Here is a 21,271-nt window from a genome sequence, read left to right on the forward strand (position 1 = left end):
TGCCTCAGGAAGTACATCCTCTGCTGGGCCTTTTCTCTGATGGTGGTGATGGTGGGCTCCCATTTGAGGTCCTGGGTGATGGTGGTGGCCAGGAAGCGACATGAGTCCACCATCATGATGGGAGTGTCAGACAGGTTTAAGGGGGTGATGGGATGTGTGTGTTTCCTAAAGTCCACAACAACCTCCGCTGTCTTCTGGGTGTTTAGCACCAGGTTGTTGTGGCTGCACCAGGACACCAGCCGTTCAGCCTCCATTCTGTAAGCTGATTCATCCCCATTAGAGATGAGTCTGATGATGGTGGTGTCGTCAGCAAACTTAATTAGTTTGACAGACTCATGTTTGGAGGTGCAGCTGTTGGTGTACAGGGAGAAGAGCAGAGGGGAAAGAACAGCCCTGTGGTGAGCCAGTGCTGATGGTTCGTAGGTCCGAGACATTCTTCCCCAGCCTGACTTGTTGTTTCCTGTCTGTCAGGAAGTCAGTGATCTACCTGCAGATGGGGTTAGGCACGTTCATCTGGGACATTTTGTCTTGGAGGAGGTCTGGCAGGATTGTGTTGAATGCAGAGCTGAAGTCCACGAACAATATCCTGGCGTAGGTACCTGGGGAGTCCAGATGCTGCAGGATGAATTGTAGAGCCATATTGATTGCATCATCTACAGACCTGTTTGCTCTGTAGGCAAATTGCAGGGGGTTCAGGAGGGGGGCTGTGAGGGTCTTGAGGTGGGGGAGAACTGGGTGCTCAAATGACTTCATGACCACAGATGTTAGAGCCACAAGTCTGTAGTCATTTAGTCCAGTGATTCTTGGTTTCTTGGGGACAGGGACTATGGTGGAGATCTTGAAGCAGACAGGCACATGAGATTCTTCCAGTGAGGAGTTGAAGATGCTCGTAAACACAGTGCTTTAGAGTGGCAGGAGCCACGCCATCATGGCCCGGGGCTTTTCATGTGTTAAGAGACCTGAACTGCTTCTTTACATCTGCTTCATGAATGTGTGTGTTAAGAGACCTGAACTGCTTCTTTACATCTGCTTCATGAATGTGTGTGTTAAGAGACCTGAACTGCTTCTTTACATCTGCTTCATGAATGTGTGTGTTATCGGTGGAGGCGGGGGTTCTGGGTTTGTAGTTGGTGATGTTCCTGAAACTTTTCCACACAGAGGTTGGGTCGTTTTCAGTGATTTGCTGCTGCATTTTGTCATGATGCTGGTGTTTTGCTTTGACCAATTCTTTGCTGAACCTGTATTTAGTGTCTCTGTAGGAGTCCTTGTCCCCCCTTTTAAATGCATCTCTCTTTTCAAACCACAGCTGTTTGAGTTTAGGGGTAAACCAGGCTTTGTCATTGTTATAACTCACCCTGGTGTATGATGGTATGATGCTGTCCTGACAGAAGTGGATGTAGGAGGTGACGGTATCTGTGAACTCATCTAAACTGTCTGAGGTGGCTTTTATTACCTCCCAGTCTGTGGTCTCAAAGCATGCGCGAAGCTCATCTGCGGCATCTGTGTTCCACTGTCTTGTTGACTTCACAACAGGCTTGGAGAGTTTTAGCCTTTGTTTGTAAGCTGGGATCAGATGGATGGTCACGTGGTCAGAGAGTCCAAGCGCAGCGCGCGCCACTGCATGATAGGCTCCCATTGCTGTGCTGTAACAGTGGTCCAGGGTTTTCCCCTCTCTGGTTGGACACTTGATATACTGTTTATATTTGGGAAGCTCCTGGCTCAGATTTGCATTGTTAAAGTCTCCAAGTACAACGATGAGAGAGTCCGGCTACGTCTGCTCCATGCACAGTATCTCTTCCGCGAGCACACGCTGAGCCTCGTGCACGTCCGCGTCAGGTAGGATGTAAACAGCGCCTAGAATGAATGAGGCGAACTCCCGCGGAGAGTAAAATGGTTTACAGTTTGTGAAAAGATACTCCAGAGATGGAGAACAATCCTGCACGATCACTGTGACATCTGTGCACCAACCATTATTGATTTAAAAACACACACCTCCACCTGTGGTCTTGCCGGAGACAGTCACTTTCCGATCTGCGCGGATGAGGTGAGACCCCTCCAGCTGGAACGCGCAGTCCTGGGTGTCCTCACTGAGCCATGTTTCAATGAAGCATAGAACCCCAGATGACGAGAAGTCTCTGTTTATGTTCCTCATCAGGGTCAGCTCGTCCATTTTGTTGCGGTGTGAGCGTACATTAGAGAGGAAGATGCCAGGCAGAGCCGTGCACAGTCCCCGTCTCCTCAGACGCACGAGAGCGCCCGCTCATTTATCTCTCCTCCTGTGTCTTACTTTCCTGATCAAAGTTGATATTGAATCGGCCACAGATGCAACAAAAAATGAGGTTAAGTCCACCGGAATCATAGTGTTGTAACTTATGAGTTCTTCTCTTGAATAGGAGTACCCAGATACGCAATTTACACACAAAAACAGAACAAAAACAGCGCACCAAAGTACCACGGCAGCCGTCTGTGGTGCCATCTTGAATCCCTCACAATAGAGGCTAGCGACTCATCAGGTGATGGAGAGCCGAGGTACCCACAGTAGTTTTGGCTCATTGACTAACAATAGATAGCTACAGCTTATAGGCTTGACTCTCCCATATTCCAGTTTGAAGTGACAAAACTCCTTGGATGAGAAGAGAAACATCTTCAAGAAACCAAAGAAGTCCAGTTGCCTTCATTTGAACCCTTTGGAGTATCATGACCTGGATGACTGAGAACTTTCACTCGCCCTTTTTACAGTTAGAATTGACAAAGCTCCTCAGATGAGAAGCAAACTTCTTCAGAAAACCAAAGAAGTTCAGTTGTCTTCATTTAAACAACTTCAAATATAAATAGACAAAAAGAAATACTAATGACCAATAACAAGACAGGTCTTTGTTGCTTAATAGGTAATCTGTCTATTAAATAGAAGATATACATTCCCTCAGGTTTCTATATAACCTATTTAATAGAATAAATACATGATATTACATTAGTGTGTAATGTATTTGTTTAGTGATCATGCATAGTACTAAATTTATGGTATTTTTTTTCCTTGTTGTAGATGCCTCGTGGCAAAGGGTACCGTAGAGCTCAGGCCTTGAAGAACAGACAGTTTATGCCGAAGCCTATGGAAGAGCTATTCGAGATTCTGCCAAGCTGTACGACTTTTACTCCACGTAAGTTACATATTTAGTTATTTTCCAAAACATCAAATGCTTTTTTTGAAAACCTTTGTTGCATATTTTGAAATTGACATGGTGTATGCACACTGAGAAATTTCAGATAAATTAATGTGACACACTTTACAATTACATATTTACATTACATTGATATTGTGTTATTTTTTTTCCTTCATCTTACCATTAGGTCACGGAACAGGCTTCAGGCACAGGGTTTGTCGTTGGCCCTTGTCGCCTAACACAGGAAAAAGTCTGAAAGTCATCATCCCACCAGAGTCTTCAGAAAAGAAGGTACATTTAGCTAATAATTTATATTAATATTAAACTATATTATGTGCTTATAGGTTGACACACAGATTGCTGTGTGTTCTTTAGTTTCTAAAGTGCTTTGTGATTTTTATCTTCATAGGTCCTTCATTAAACAATTGTTTCTTCTTCTAGTTTGTCTTCGTCATTGGAGATTCACATCTCCGAGCCATTGTGGATGGCTATGTGAAGGTGCCTGAGGGGAAGCTGTCCTTTGGCTACCTGTCGGTTCCTGGTGGTACAGCAGCCCACCTTACCACTGAGGTCCGGCATTTAGTTCTCCCACGTGATCCAGATGCAGTGTGTCTGCTCGCTCCAAGCAACAATCTGGACAGTCCTATTTCTGAAGCAGAAAAAGACTTCAAGTGTCTTTTGAACACCATTTCCACTCTTTGTCCAAATGTAAGGATAGATGCAATTACAAATAATGTGCCATTAAAAGGCAATTACTGAATCAAATTTATATTCTGGTGCTTTTTTCTACAATGATTTTTAATGTCATGTAAAATTTCTGGAAAACAGGTTTTTGTTTTGGATTTCCCTCCAAGACTGAGCCATGACACGGTTGTGCAGGACCATCTGAGGATGATGTTTCACAGGGTCTCAGTACAAATGGGTATGTTGAACTTTAGTGTGCACTATACAAAATGCTTCTAACTGGAAAAACTAATTGTTAACAAAATATATTTCTTTCAGATGTCCCATACTCATCAATTGCTGAGAACTTCCCCTTTCATCGCCTGGATTTGTGGGGCAGAGATGGGGTAAGTGAGAAGCTTACTGACTTTTAATGATTAAGAGGTATTAGCTTTAGCTAAAAATGTGTTATTTTCTATAGGTTCATCTCAGTGACAGTGATGGTATGGACATTTTTGCACAATTGCTCTGGCAAAAAACATACCTGCACCTCCAAAGTCAGAAGGCCCAGGTTACCCCCAAGAAGTCTGCTGCTAGAGTGGTCGTTCAACACGCAAAGCCCATTCAACCCCAAGCAGACCAATCTAAGTGGAAAGTTGTTTTGCCTGGCAAGAAGGTAAATTGTTTTTCTATGTTTTTATTTCAACTGCAGACATTAATTGGCTGTTTAGATTTTCAACAATCATGTAATGTAAAAATTTCATTAATTTTTTCAGAGGTCTACTCCAGCTGGTCCAAAGGAGCAGAGATCATCTTCAAAGAGAATTCTTCTTCATGAGGTGAATGATTAATTTTAATTAATTAGGGTTCCAAGCCCAAAGGGCAGAGAACCCTATTGTTTTTGATAAATGAGATTTTATTTGATGTTCGTCATGTTGATTGATATGAGTTTTTCTAATATTGTCTACATCAAAATGTTCAGGCCGAAGTCTGTTTTGAAGTTAATCCCAAATACTTCCACGAAGATCTGCTGCATGTCTTGGAAAATGACAGTACTGGATGTCCAGATGTGCTTTCACCAGATGTCCAACAAAAAAAGGTAAATATGAAGAAATATGTTTTTTCATTATAATGTTTTGATATTAATCTTTAATTCATTATTAATTTTAGATATTTGTCACCTAAGAATTTACAATCTGTTCATATTTTGATGACAGGTGGTACAACCTGAAGGAAAGCCAGTGTCCTTTGGAAAAGAGAAAAGTGTTGTCAACACGCAGGTTTGTTATTTTTTTATCATTGTTTTCCTATTTGTTGGTCAAGTCCTCCTGTAAAACATGCACAAAGTAATTACATGCATTGTATACTGTTTTTATTTCAGGGACAGGCAACAACGATCCAGAAGCCCCCTGCCAGTGCAACAGCACCAATAAAGGAGCAAGTGATCATGCCCTCTGATGATCATGAATGGCCAACACTTGCAGAGAGTTTAAAGGTAATTACGATTTACACACACAATACTTTTAAAATATAAAGTTGTAATATTGCTTAAGAGGTACACATTTCTACAATAATGGAAAAATTAACATAAAACCTTGAATGACATTTTCTTTCAGACATCTCACATTCATCCAAAAGGCTCACGTGGCACACTGATGTCTCGTCATCAGGTGAATAAACTCTCATTCAAAGAAACCAAATCAGTTTTGTTGCCTTTACTTGAAACCTTTGGATTACAATGATTCCCTTCATTTACTTACAGAAGTACCTGAAGGACTGCAGTGTGGTCCTTCAAAAACTGAAAGAGAAAACTGATGACGCCAGTGTGCCATCACCAGCCCCCAATGACAAAACGGTGAGACCTATCAGCTTTTTTCATTGAATGATGCTCATTCTAAAGTTTTTACTCAAATAATTATATTCTTTGCTTATTTAAATAAACCTTTTCATTTTAACAGTATGCAGCTGCTGTCCAAGAACAAAAATCTGTTTCACGCACAGATGTCACCAAGGACCAGGTCTGACATTGGATTTTAATATGATTGTTGTTTTTGACATCACATCATGTGCTTGACAAATAATTGTAAATTTCATAATACTAGAATATATTGTAAATATCCTGATTTGATTTCCAACAGGTTTGCTGTCACTCCCAGGAGCATTTGAAAGACTGCGCTGAGGTTCTACATCTCCAGATGAACGAAGACAAATACAGTGTTACATCGCCTGTACCAAAAGGCAAAATGGTAGGACCTATATGACATAGTCTGATTATTGATGTTAAATAGCGTACTTAATCCTACACATATTCTTTCCAATACTTATATTTCCTAAATATTATAAAACTTTTTTTATTTTAACAGAACGCAGTTGCTCTCCAAGACCAAGGACCTGTTGACCTAGGAGATGCTACAAAGCAACAGGTTTGACATATTCCCCAAGTGAAAACATGCCCATTTTATTCATAGATTTTCTTCTAATGTTTGAATTTTTATGTTTGTTTTCACAGGAATGTAAAGAGAAGGAGACGAGTGTTCAACCTGAGAAGGTCCATGATGCTCCTGGTGTTGCAGCTTCAAGTGTTACCATTGCATCTTCCTCATCAAATCAGGAAAGTTTGAACACTTTTCATTCTATTGTCAAAGGTTCATTTCATCAAGGTCATAAGCGTTTTGGGTGCAACCGATTTAAACAGTGTGCACCAAACAGCATTACAGCCATCATGACAAACACTGTCAAAATGGCTTCCACATGGTCAAGAAAAGACATTAACAATATCTTGATAAGTGGTGATAGTTTATACACTTACATGAAAGAGCAAAACATGATCAGTGATGCAGAAGGCAGTGGTTATGTTTTTGTTCAAGAGTTACCCACAGAGCACACATTCCATCATCACAAGTTCTCTTTGGAATACATGCAGACCTTCACAGGACATCTTCATCAGCAGATTTACCATGAAGATGTTTCAGATTTTGCCATGCCTTTGGACGTTGCATTACAGAGAGCTATATTTGACAATGACGGCTGTCTGTTTACAATTAGTAGAAACACATGTGCAGTTTTGAAAGAACAATCTCAGTTTTCTGTTTTTGATCCACATTCACGTGGTCATGATGGTCTCTGGCAGTTGAATGGCACAAGCATAGTAGCACACTTTGATACTTTAGACCAAGTTTATACACATTTAATCAATCTCTCTCACTCTTTGTGTGCTGACAATGCAAATGAAGAGGACACAGCTTTTGAAATGACCGGTGTTAAGGTGACAGCTCAATCTATGAGTAAACCTATCCAAAGTAAAACTGCTTCTTGCCAAAATGATGTAGAGTTAATCAGTGGAAATGATGATAGTTTTGATGACGATACATTTGATCAGTTAGTAGTTGAAGAAATTGAAGATGTTGCAGTCAGTGACACATCTGAGTCTCTTTCTGAATCTCCATCTCGTTGTGAGCTCATCCATACGCAAAATAGTTCTTTTCAAGATGATGCAGAGTCAATATGTACTAGTTTTGATGATGATAGTTTTGATAAAGTAGTACTTCAGGAAATAGAAGATATTGCAGTTAATGACACCACTTCCCTTGATGTAGACTCAGTAACTGAAAATCATCACACTTCTTTGAATCAAGCAATAATTGAAGAAGTGCCACAAAATGATACATCTGTTTTCATAATTTCAGAAAATATCAACAGCACTGTTACTTTCAATCCTCTGACTTCTAAAGACAAAAGAAACTTTTGCACCCAACTACAGATAGTTCCAAGTTTAGAAAGGGTGAAAAGTCTTTGGGAAAGTATTACATTAGATGAACCGTTACCTTGTACCACTAAACACATCCAGCCAGACGGCAACTGCTTTTTCCGTGCTCTTGCATTTGTAATTACTGGGAATGAAGAGTTGCATAGCTGGATTCGCAGGGCTGTTGTTAATCAAATTCTTCAAAATTCTGACCTCTATTCAAGTTACATCAGACAGGAATTTGAATCAGTACAACAGTATGTTACACAAACAGGCATAAAGATAGTTGGATCCTGGGCTACAGAAATTGAGATACAAGCAGCTGCAGACTTTTTTCACACCCATATTTACACTTACACTCAAGGAAAATGGTTACAATATGGCTCTTCTAGTACTTTAGACAACACCAAGGGTATTTATCTGAAACACTGTAATGAATGTCATTATGAGCCAATCGCATGTGTGAAAGATAAAACTAACACATGTTTTAACCTGATCTCATGTAATTACTGTCACTTTAAAGGTGACAAGGACATACTATCTCCATCTAAGATGAGCAGAGAGAACAGGAGAAAGAGAACTCTGTATAATAAAGACATTGAGAAAAGGGAAAGCAAAAAAATGATGTTACAGAAATTGTATAAGGACGATCCTAAGTACAGATTACACAAGAAGCAATTAAGTGTCATTACATATAGAAATAACCCTGAACTGAGAGCAAGACTCAGACATGACAGTAAAGAAAACTACAAAAACAAACCTGAACTGAGAGCAAGACTCAGACATGTCAGTAAAGAAAACTACAAAAACAAACCTGAAATGAGAGCTAGACTCAAACTGGCTAATAAACAAAACTACTACAAAAAGCCTGAACTGAGAGCAAGACTCAGACATGATAGTACAGAAAACTATAAAAACAAACCTGAACTGAGAGCTAGACTCAAACTGGCTAATAAACAAAACTACTACAAAAAGCCTGAACTGAGAGCAAGACTCAGACATGATAGTACAGAAAACTATAAAAACAAACCTGAACTGAGAGCTAGACTCAAACTGGCTAATAAACAAAACTACTACAAAAAGCCTGAACTGAGAGCAAGACTCAAACTTGCCAGCAAAACCACTTATGCAGCCAAAAGTAAACACTCTAAACTTCAGTTATTGAAACAGAACGTAGAAAGATATAGAAATAAGGTTGACCACCGTAACCGCATCAAACAGTCTAATTCTGAACGGTATAGAAATGTAACTGCTTATGCCGATTCTGTTAAAGAGCACGGAAAACGTAGACGACAAAATCTCATGACTGGAAAAAAATTCATAGATAATGTCATTCAGCTTTTTAGAGAAAAGGTTAAATTTGGCCCTCAATTCGTCTGTTGTGTTTGTCATCGGTTACTTTTTAAACATCAAGTTGTTGAATGTAAAACACAGCAGTATGAAATTAGAGGTTCATTCATTTCATCTGTGGCAAAAAAATGCATCACTGACACTTATTTACACAAGTGTGGACAGTCTTCAGTTTCCAAATGCCATCTAGAGGTTAGCCCTGCATGTAAATTGTGGGTCTGTTTTACTTGTCATCGTAAAATACTCAATGGAAAAGTCCCTGAAGAAAGTGTTGCAAACAATATGCACCTAGATTCTATTCCTGTAGAACTTAGTACGTTGAATCCTCTTGAGCAACATCTAGTGGCACAGCACATTCCGTTTATGAAACTTTTAGCCTTACCAAAGGGAGGGCAAAATGGTGTCCATGGACCTGTGACTTGTGTTCCATCTAATACAGAAACTGTGAGTAACATTCTACCCAGATTAGATGATCAGAATCTAATGATTAAAGTCAAACTGAAGCGAAAGCTGACGTACAAGGGTCACTATGACTATCAGTATGTCAATGCTCTGAAAGTACATAATGCAATTGCATACCTTAAATCTCACAATACTTTTTACAAAGATGTACAATTTAACAGTGCATGGACAAATCCCCTAGAAAAAGAGTCTGAAGACTCTACCTCTGAAACCGACAACGTCACTTTGGAAGAAGACAGCAATAGAGCTGAAATAGAGTGTGAACATCCTGGCAAAAGAGATGGCAGTGGCACAGAGGTAGAGTCTGAAGATCTTGTTAGCGATGGTCATTTTAATGATAGACAACAGCATGGGATGTTTTTGGACACATGCATGCAACCAGTAGACATTGCCCAAGAAATACTAGACAACCATTTTGACAGTGTTTTATCAGTAGCACCAGCTGAGGGAAATACTCCAGTCAGATTGCTTACCGATACTTCTAACGAGGCTAAATGCTTTCCAGTTCTGTTTCCCAACGGAACAGGTACATTTCATGATGCAAGAGAGCAAAGGATTACACTAAGCAAATATTTAAACACCCGAATTCTCAATGCTGATGGCAGATTTGGCAAGAACTTGGATTACATCTTTTATGCACAATATTTGTCAGAAGTTAATCAAGTTGTGTCAAATGTTTCCATTGCACTGAGAAAGGGCTACCATGGCTTAGACAACACCAACATTACATCATCCATGCTGGGCAATACAGACTTTTTGAAGAATGTTTTAAATGCTGACATGGGCTATAAGTTTTTGAAGCCCATTAGAGGTACACCAGTATTTTGGCAGGGAGTTCAAAAAGATCTGTTTGCTTATGTTAGACAACTTGGCATTCCTACATGGTTTGCTTCCTTTTCTTCAGCAGATTTAAGATGGCCAGAATTTATGGAAGCTTTTATGGCTATAGAAAACATTCAAGGCAATATTCATGACATGGACTGGGCACAGAAATGTGACTTATTGAAAAACAATCCAGTGACAGCAGCCAGAATGTTTGACTATAGATTTAGATCTTTTTTAAAAGATGTTATCATGTCTCCCGCTCAGCCAATTGGTAAAATCATTGATTATTTTTATAGAGTAGAGTTTCAACAACGTGGATCATGTCACACTCATTGTCTATTTTGGACCGACGGGCCTAAAATAGGAGTCAACACAGACGCTGAAGTCATAGCTTTTGTAGATAAATATGTTACATGCGACCTCCCACCTGACAGTGATCCTCTCCATGAAGTGGTACATAGTGTTCAAATGCATAGCAAAAAACACTCTAAAAGTTGCAGAAAAAATCACACAACTTGCAGGTTTCACTTTCCCCGACCACCAAGCAACAATACATTCATATGTAAACAGGAACCGGATGTTGATAATAAGGAAACCCCATCTGACAAGTCATCTTCAGATTTAAAAAAGGCAGCCAAGCATATCATGACCAAAGTTAAAGAAGCTTTGACCAGTGAAAACAACACATTTAGTAGCATAGATGACTTGTTTAATTCCATTGGTATTGACCAGACTACATTTGAAACAGCCTACAAACTGACCTCTACAAAAACAACTGTCGTCCATAAACGAAACATAAACGACATCTGGGTTAATCAGTATAACACAGACCTGCTACGTTGCTGGAATGCAAACATGGACATCCAGTTTGTCTGTGATGCATATGCATGCATTGTTTATATCATTTCCTACATATCCAAAGCAGAAAGAGAAATGGGTTTGCTATTAAAACATGCACAAAATGAAATCAAACATAATGAAAACCTGGATGCAAAACAAGCGCTTAACAAATTAGGGAATGTGTTTCTGCATAACAGAGAAGTTTCTGCTCAAGAAAGTGTGTATCGGCTAACAAACATGAGATTAAAAGAGGGCTCTAGAAAAGTCACATTTGTTCCAACAGGTGACAACATTGTCAGAATGAGCTTACCTCTTAATGTCATTCAAAACAGTGCTAATGGTAATCAGATCTGGATGACAAACATTACTGATCGATAAAAAAGCAGGCCTAAGTCCAGTGAATTTATGGACATGTGCATAGCTACTTTTGCCTCAGAGTACAGAAATGTACCAAACAGTGAGAAATCTAGACCAGAAGTGGTTAGTTTATTAAACAACAATGGTTGTGTAAGGAAGCGGACAAGGACAAATGTAGCTGTTGTTAGATATGCTCGTTTTTCTAAAGAACAAGATCCTGAGAAACACTATCAAAGCCAGCTTCAGTTGTTCCTTCCTTATTACACGGAAAACCAGTTAAAACCATCACAATTTACAACATTTCAAGAGTTTTATGAGACCGGCTCAATCACAAACAGTAGTAAAAACATCCAGTCTGTCAAAGACGTAGTAGAATTCAACAGATCCAAGTTTGAAATCAAAGCAGAAGATTTACAAAACATACAGGAAGATATTGAACACTTTGGATTTCAAGAAGATGTTTGGGCAGAGCTGTGTCCTGAGGCAGAACTAGACCGACTAGAATGTTTGGAAGACAGATCTTTAGATAACAATCCAAATCCTGGTGAACAAGAAGTTATTCCAGATCTAGAGCCAATCACAAAACCAGCTTTATCATTTCACATTCAAAAACTGATAGTCTCACACAAGGAAGCACAATCCTTAATGCGTTCTCTAAATCAGCAGCAGAGCAACGTGTTTTATAAAATCCGGCAGTGGTGCTTAGATAAAGTAAACGGTCACAATCCAAGCCCTTTTTATGTTTTCATTTCAGGTGGAGCGGGAACAGGCAAGTCCCATTTGGTAAAAGCCGTGTCCTATGAAACAACCAGAATACTATCCAGATTATCTAATTATCCTGATGATATTCATGTTTTATTGACTGCCCCCACTGGAGTGGCTGCATTAAATATCAATGCCACAACAATACATAATAGCTTTGCAATTGGCAATAATATTTCATTACCATACCAACCTTTAAGAGAGGAAAAAATAAACACATTAAGAGCAACCCTGAAACATTTACAAATCTTGATAATAGATGAAATCTCAATGGTTGATAACAAGCTTTTAACATATATCCATGGTAGACTGCGTCAGATCAAACAGTGTTCAGACTTTTCTTCATTTGGTAATGTCTCCGTCATAGCTGTTGGTGATTTTTATCAGTTGCCACCTGTCAAAGGGACTCCACTCTACAAGGACCCCATTGGTTCCAATTTGTGGCAAAACAGTTTCAGTCATGTAGAACTCACAGACATAGTACGACAGAAAAACAAAGACTTTGCTGTAACACTTAACCGTTTAAGGAAACACAAAAAAGACCAACCACTTCACCCACAAGACGAAGCACTTCTCAAACGATGTGAAACAGGCATGGGTGAAGACACTGAAATTCTGCATCTTTTTGCAACAAACAGTGATGTTGATAATCATAACTTCAACATGTTGCATAAACAATGTACAGACATTGTACAAATCAAAGCCCAAGATTTCCATAAAAACCCTCAGACTGGCCGTACCACTAGAATACCCTCAACACTTGATTTTGGCAAGAAAACCTATTTAGATAAATTACTAAGTATTGCTCCTAAAGCTCGTGTAATGCTCATTAAAAACATCGATGTTTCTGATGGACTTGTCAATGGTGTGTTTGGTACTGTTTGTCGCATACAATTTCTAAGTAACAATAGCTTCCCACACATCATTTATGTTAACTTTGATAACCCAAGTATAGGCCAACAACTACGACACAAGTTTCCAACTTCAGACACCGAGCTGACTAATGCTACACCAATTAGTCCCGATGAAGACAAACTTGAAAAGGGGGTTAGACGTCAATTTCCACTGCGGCTGGCTTGGTCTTGCACCATACATAAAGTCCAAGGCCTAACACTACAGAAAGCAGTAGTCTCTTTTAAAAGGATTTTTTCTGCTGGACAAGCATATGTAGCTTTAAGTCGTGTTACATCACTAGAACACCTCACTATCCAAGATTTTAAAGCTAAAGCAATCTATGCAAGAAGTGATGTGGAAGAAAACTTGAAATTAATGCCAAACTTTATCGACACACCAGTTTCAATGCCAAACTGCACTTTTAAAGTCTGTCTTCATAATGTGCAAGGTCTCAAGAATCACATACAGGATGTCAAGAGCAACCAAAAATTACTCACAGCCGATATAATTTGTCTGACAGAAACTTGGTTAAAAGAAACACATCCCTCTGAAAGCATTTCACTGCCAGGTTGGACTTTTCACCACAAAACCAGATCTGACTCATACGATGAAACTGGACTATTTTCTACTTTCAGAAGCAAAAATGGTGGTGGTGTTGGTTTCTATCACAAAAACAGCATTATGTGTAAAAGTATGGCTTTCAATTGCAACAACCTGGAAGCTTTGCTTTTTAGCACACAGACTTTAAACCATCATTATATGCTGTTGTACAAACCACCATCATATAACCTTCAGAAATTCAAAGACAATCTACAACCTGTACTGCATTATTTCAATGAATTTCCAGGAACCAAAATAGTCATGGGTGACATGAATGACGATGCACTGGTTTCTAATTCATTTGTCAGCTTCATGAAATTGCAAGGATACACTCAAATAGTAACAAGTCCAACAACCGAAAATAATACTCTAATTGATCATGTTTACATCAAAGACATTGATCCCAAAACCATACATGTAGAAGTTATTCCCACCTATTACAGTTACCATGAATGTATTCAAATATCATTCTTGACAGGAACAGACACAGACATACAGTTACAGGAACTGGGGACAGACAGACAAGGACTGCAGGACAAATAGCCTCAAGGGGAAAGACAGACAATCACAGATAGATGGACGGGTGTACATCAGAGCTGACCATAACAAATTACACATAGAGGTCCGTTTCATTCATACAAAATCAATTTAGCTTCAAAATCATCTAAACTTATTTCGACTCTTATACATATATACCATACCATACCACACCATACCTTACCATTTAATGTATATTTAGCATGTGAAATACACTTTTTATCCATAAAAAAGTGTATGACAGTATCACACTTACTTGTGGTTTTGATAATGGACATTGAAATGTTACTTTGTGTTGTGCCATCACTGTTTCAATGTATAAAAATGTATCCATTTAGATATTCACAAATTCACTTATTCTAGTACTATTTTTATTTTCCTTTGTTAAAGACTTCATTTTACAGCACTCTTCTTTTGTTCAATCTCCACTAGGAACAATCACCCACCAGATGAAGTTCCTGAAACAACACAACCGAAATCTGTGGAATCAGCAACCATCATGTGACCACGCCGCCCACCTGTCGTCCTGTTTGCTTCCCAGCCTGCCTAACTACCAGCCTCTGGATCTGCATCATATCCTGCCTCACTGTCTGCCTCGCAACCTGTTTCCTCATCCCGTCCTGGATCCTCATTCTCTGCTGCTCTTCTGTCCCCACCTGGCCCCAAAGCCCCAGCCCTGCCTCACCAACACCGATCATCTCCAGTAAGAATAGTTCTCCAAACAATTCCAGTTCTGGTTCTCTGGTTCCAGGGTTTCGTGATTCTAACACCAGTTTGCTTTCCCGTTCTAGATCTTGATCCCTCCTGTTCCAGTTTGGAGCACCGTTTTCAGTTTCACATTGTTCTTAATAAATATTATTTGTTATTCACTTGCCATCGTTTCCGTCTGTGATTTTTTCATGTCCTGGGTAAAACATTCCCAACGTGACACTTTGCCTCAGAATGCCCTTCTGCCACTTTGCTATACATTGTGTAACACATCATTTGTACATTTACATATGTAGATAACAATAAAGTGTTTTCTGTACTCTTGAATCAATATAATTTCTGGAATCCTAATTTCAATGCACAGTGTTGTAAAAATATTGTTTGCTCTACAAAGTCTCCCCCACAATTGGCAAAATTTGACATACAATAAACTGCTGTTTTTTAATTCAATTGTTTGAATAATGTACCATCATTTTTAATTTACATATCCTACATCTTTGTACTTACAAAATGAAGTGTTTCACTGAATTTTGGGCAATTTCGTGCTCATAATAAATGTCTACTTGTTTTATTTTGACCAAATGTCTACTCGTTTTATTTTGACCAGAGATAACTATGTGATTTTGACCATGGCCAGATAAAACTGTTACAAGAATGTGCATAGCAAGGGGCCACTGGCACAAATTGCAGGAAATCTTTAGATCAGATATGGATTTTATTCAGTTTTGTTTCATTCAGTTCAATTATCAATCTCCATATATCGTCTTATTGAAAAAAAAAATATATTTAAAAACTATAAAATAACAAAACTTGATTTCTCATGACCCATGATGATTTTCAAAAAACATTGGAGGATTTCCTATGAAAATAATACATTTTTAATACATTTACTAAACATTGTCAGTAATATTGAAATGGTAAATGTTTTGGATTTGTATAGCGCCTTAGTCCCTTAACAACACAATCAGTCTTTCACCCATTCACACACAGTCACACACTACTGGGAATGAGCTACAATGTAGCCACAGCTTCCCTGAAGCACACTGACAGAGGTGAGGCCTGCCGAAAACTGACACCACCGGTCCCTCCCAGCACCAGCAGCCAAGGTGTCTTGCCCAAAGACACAACAACAGCATTCTCTGGTCAGACTTGGAATCAAACCAAAAACCTTCCAATTATTTGAAATCCCGCTCCGTTTCCTGAACTTCTGCTTTCCAATACAGCACGTGACTTACCAGGCCTGCAGAAGTCTGCATTCAGCCATTCACTCACACAGTCACATGCTGGTATGTGTATAGGCTAAGCAAAAGGTTTCATGACAAATCCTGAATGCTACTTTCATTGCGCCGGTTGAAGTGAGCTGACGGGACGCCGGCGGGAGAACATGTTTTTGGGGCGGGACCGCGTGAGGACTGGCGAAGGTGAGGGCGGGGCCGGGTGGGCGACTGGCGCTGGGGGCTTGGAACCCGTTGATAACTGCTTGCAGTTCTAGTTAGGGTTCCAAGCCCAAAGGGCAGGGAACCCTATTGTTTTTCTACGGATTTTTCATTATTTATTATTATTTATTATTATTTATTATTCTTCTCCGCTAATACTGTATGGGGGCAGGAGCCTGAAATTGCCAGAAAAAATCTGACAAGGCAGTCTGATAGAAAATCCTGACCGCTACTCAGATTCGAAAATTTGGACCCCGAATCACCTAGGTGGCGCTATTGCGGAGGTGAACACGTTTCAGTTACTAGCTCCCAAACCGTAGGTCCTACAGTCAAAAACTTTATATGTACATGATCCTTGGATGATTCTGCATGTCGTTTGTATTGGCCACGCCCATTTCCGCCTAACTAGATTTTTTGCTAGATCGCAAAAAACACAAAACATAGTTTTAATTACCTATTCGTCATTTTTCGTCGAATCAACTTCAAACTTCGTACATATGATCTACGGACTAAGATAAGTTGTTGTGATGAAGAAACACGCGAAAATATTGAAAATTGGGCTAATGACACCATCTCAAATTCTGTTAGCTAGCTAGCACATGTGCTAATTGATGATATCTCCACCGTTGTTCAAGATAAAATGATGAGACTCTAGACCCTTACAAAGTATGAGCGGTAAGCCCAATATACTCAATTTTGTTTGGATTCACCAATAGGGGGCGCTTAAGAGCCAAAAAGTTAGTTTGAGCGAAACGGCTGGATGGATTTTCACAGAACTTGGCAGATATGTTAATCATCGGACCCTTAAGCTACATTTTGAAAATGATTAAAAAGTGGGCGTGGCTTATAGAATTTAAAAATTTTCGCCCTTTAACTCATGAAAAATACATATTTTGTACAGAAACTTATAAATCATTTCAGTCATAGTGACATCTACAAGCACAGAAAGAAATTGGAATTTTGTCCAATAGGTGGCGCTGTTGTACCCAAAAAATGGTTTTGGCATGTTTCTCCTCAATGTTTCAGTAAAAAAACAAATGTTCTCATCCATTATGTTCATTGAGTCAGTCAAATTAAGATGAGTATTTTAAAAAATGTTTTAAACTTTTGCTAATTAGTAGAAATTTGCATAGTAAGTCAAACGTACTTTCGTTAACTCCTCCCGGCCGTCAAACTCAATCACATCACAACTTTCCCTGACAAGAGAGGAGGAGCGGCTGACCAAAAGTTGTGAAGGGATTTTGGATAATTTGCTTATTTGATTTTATATGATTTTTTAAAATAATTTTTTGGGAATGAAAAAGTTTTTTTAGCATAACTTCACTAGATTTTGACATTTTTCAAAGCTGTTCATAACAATCATACCTAAGGTCAATTCAAGTGTATATGTTGATTTTCAGCTTGATTCAACAACAGGGGGCGCTATAACTAGGAAGAAACTATACTGCTGAACTGGCTAAATGGATCTGCACGAAACTTAGTGGTTGTCATCACTATAGAGTCTTAAGACTACATTATCAATATGGTAATGATTGATCAAAGTGGGCGTGGTTTATGATCATTTAAAATTTCAAATTTGAAAAATTTCCTAAAAATCATTATTTGCATGTAAGAGGCTAAGATTTTCAGGTTCTGTTAACTGCATCAGATGCAGCTTAGATCATGAAAACCGCAGCTCCATGAAGAGGTTTGCGCTTTAAATTTACGAAAATACAATTTTAGGCTAGCAATTTTAGTGCAAATTCTCTTTTCACAATCTTCTTGAAATTTGGCACAAAGGTCACTCTTACGTGGTTTATGAAATAAAAAAAATGTCGTCTTGATTTGAGCTCCCCCTTGTGTTTAATTATAGGACAAATTTTTGTTTACAGCCACTAATGCAAATATTATTTTATTGTAAGAAAAGTTTAACAATTATGTTCCTTACAAAAATATGAGCACAATACACTCATCACAGAGGCAATCTGGGAATATTTTGACATTTTTGTACAAAAGCATTGATTTTTAATGAATTTTTAACTTTTTGCCAGTTTTTCTGTACAGGTGGACAAAAACGTAAATAAATTTTGTTAGAAAGGTTTTTAGGTATACAGTAAATATAAACCATTCATAACATTCCACATGTACCTATGGTGATCTGAGATTATTCTACTAATTTTACAAAGTAGCACTATTTTTTTATGAATATTAAAATTTTGGCTGTGATCCTTATAGTTATATTTACCAATTTTTCTTCAAAAAAGCTTTGAATCTACTGATTTAAAAACAACAGCATATTATTCCGCATGTTAACCTTGCTGCGTGAGAATATTTTGGTAATTTTAAGATGATATATGTATTTTTCAGGATTTTTTGAAATCATTTGATCAGTGAGTCACAAAGTGAAACTTATAGTTTTGGTTGAAAATCTTTTAAATCTAAAGACATTATCAAGAATTTATGTTATTTATAATATTCTGTTCATGTATAGATTATTGTTTGATAATCTCACTCATTAAATCTTCACGTTCTTTAATAAGGAAACAGTGGAATTCCATTGTAACCACGATTGAGAAGTCAGCCATGCCTCTGAAAGATATGTGTATAGGCTTTGCAGGTTTAATGAGGTATCCTGAGTGTTACTTTCATTGCGCCGGTTGAAGTGAGCTGACGGGACGCCGGCGGGAGAACGTGTTTTTGGGGCGGGACCGCGTGAGGACTGGCGAAGTTGAGGGCGGGGCCGGGTGGGCGACTGGCGCTGGGGGCTTGGAACCCGTTGATAACTGCTTGCAGTTCTAGTTTATTATTATTCTTCTCCGCTAAAACTATATGGGCGCAAGAGCCTGAAATTGTCAGGGAAAATCTGACATGGCAGTCTGACAGAAAATCCTGACCGCTACTCAGATTCAAAAATTTGGACCCCGCGTCACCTAGGTGGCGCTATTGCGGAGGTCAACACGTTTCAGCTACTAGCTCCCAAACCGTAGGTCCTACAGTCAAAAACTTTATATGTACATGATCCTTGGATGATTCCCCATCTTTTTTGTATTGGCCACGCCCATTTCCGCCTAACTAGATTTTTTGCTAGATCGCAAAAAATGCAAAGCTTAGTTTTAATCACCTATTCGTCATTTTTCGTCGAATCATCTTCAAACTTCGTACATGTGATCTATGGACTAAGATAAGTTGTTGTGATGCAGAAAAACGCAGAAATATTGAAAATTGGGCTAATGACACCATGTCAAAATCAGTGCGCTAGCTAGCACATGTGCTAATGGATGATATCTTCACCATATCTCAAGATAAAGTGATGAGACTCTAGACCCTTATTAAGTATGAGCGGTAAGCCCTATCTTCCCCATTTTGTTTGGATTCACCAAAAGGGGGCGCTAAAGAGTCATAAAGTTAGTTTGAGCTAAACGGCTTGATGGATTTCCACAGAACTTGGCACATATGTTAATCATTGGACCCTTAAGCTATATTTTGAAAATGATTAAAAAGTGGGCGTGGCTTATAGGCTTTAAAAATTTTCGCCCTTTAACTGATGAAAAATACATATTCTATACAGAAAGTTACAAATCATATCAGTCATAGTGACATCTACAATCACAGAAAAAAGTTTGAATTTTGTCCAATAGTTGGCGCTGTTGTACCCCAAAAATGTTTTTGGCATGTTTCTCCTCAATATTTTAGTAAACAAGCAAATGGTCTCATCCAGTATGTTCATTGACTCAGTCAAATTAAGATGAGTATTTTAAAAAATGTTTTAAACTTATGCTAATTAGTAGAAATTTGCATAGTAAGTCAAACGTACTTTCGTTAACTCCTCCCGGCCGTCAAACCCAATCACATCACAACTTTGCCTGACAAGAGAGGAGGAGCGGCTGACCAAACGATCTGAAGGGATTTTAGATAATTTGCTTACTTTTTTAAATATGAATTTTTAAAATATTTTTTTGGGAATGAAAAAGTTTTTTTAACATAACTTCAAAATATTTGGACATTTTTCAAAGCTGTTCATAACATACAAACCTAAGGTCAATTCAAGTGTATGTCTTGATTTTCACCTTGATTAAACAATAGGGGGCGCTATAAATAGCAATACATTATACTGCTGACCTGGTTAAATGGATCTGCACGAAACTTAGTGGTTGTCATCATTGTAGAGTCTTAAGACTACATTATCAATATGGTAATGATTGATCAATGTGGGCGTGGTTTATGATCATTTAAAATTTCAAATTTGAAAAATTTCCTAAAAATCATTATTTTCATGTAAGAAGCTACGTTTTCCAGATTATGTTAACTGGATAGCCATGAGCTTAGATAATGAAAACCGCAGCTCCACGAAGATGTTTGCGCTTTAAATTTACAAAAATACATTTTTAGGCTAGCAATTGTAGCGCAAATTCTGTTTTCACAATCTTCTTGACATTTGCCACAAAGTTCACTCTTAGGTGGTTTATGAAACAAAAAAAATGTCGTCTTGATTTGAGCTCCCCCTTGTGTTTAATTATAGGACATATTTTTGTCTACAGCAATTAACGCAAATATTATTTTATTGTAGGTACAATTTTACATTTATGACCCCAACAAAAATATAAAAAGAATTCTCACATCACAGAGGCAATCTCGGAATATTTTGAGATTTTTGTACGAAAGCATTGATTTTTAATGAATTTTTTACTTTTTGCCAGTTTTTTGTATAGTTGGACAAAAAGTAACTAATTTTTGTAAGAACGTTTTTTTTAGGTACAAAGTAAATATAACACATTTATAACATTCCACATGTGCCTATGGTGATCTGAGATTTTTCTATAAATTTTAGAAAGTAGCACTATTTTTTTATGAATATTTTAATTTTGACTGTGACCCTTACAGTTATATTTACTGATTTTTCTTCAAAAAAGCTTTGAGTCTACTGATTTAAAAACAACATCATATTATTCCAC

At 38.3% G+C, this 21,271-nt stretch overlaps 1 protein-coding gene across 1 annotated transcript; it reads left to right on the forward strand.

Moving 5' to 3' along the window:
• The first annotated feature begins 695 nt into the window (after positions 1-695).
• LOC107395498 (uncharacterized) lies at positions 696-15,070 on the forward strand. The gene is made up of 17 exons (XM_070547770.1): positions 696-3,158; positions 3,349-3,452; positions 3,603-3,869; positions 3,990-4,083; positions 4,164-4,231; positions 4,306-4,500; positions 4,601-4,663; positions 4,807-4,923; positions 5,042-5,104; positions 5,206-5,319; positions 5,441-5,494; positions 5,587-5,679; positions 5,783-5,842; positions 5,963-6,070; positions 6,188-6,247; positions 6,334-14,899; positions 14,988-15,070. The coding sequence occupies exons 1-16, from the start codon at positions 3,044-3,046 to the stop codon at positions 11,422-11,424; spliced, it is 6,666 nt and encodes a 2,221-aa protein (XP_070403871.1). The 5' UTR covers positions 696-3,043; the 3' UTR covers positions 11,425-14,899; positions 14,988-15,070.
• Positions 15,071-21,271: the final 6,201 nt, after the last annotated feature.

This window comes from Nothobranchius furzeri, unplaced genomic scaffold (assembly GCF_043380555.1).
Source record: "Nothobranchius furzeri strain GRZ-AD unplaced genomic scaffold, NfurGRZ-RIMD1 Scf029, whole genome shotgun sequence".
NCBI classification, from domain to species: Eukaryota; Metazoa; Chordata; class Actinopteri; order Cyprinodontiformes; family Nothobranchiidae; genus Nothobranchius; species Nothobranchius furzeri.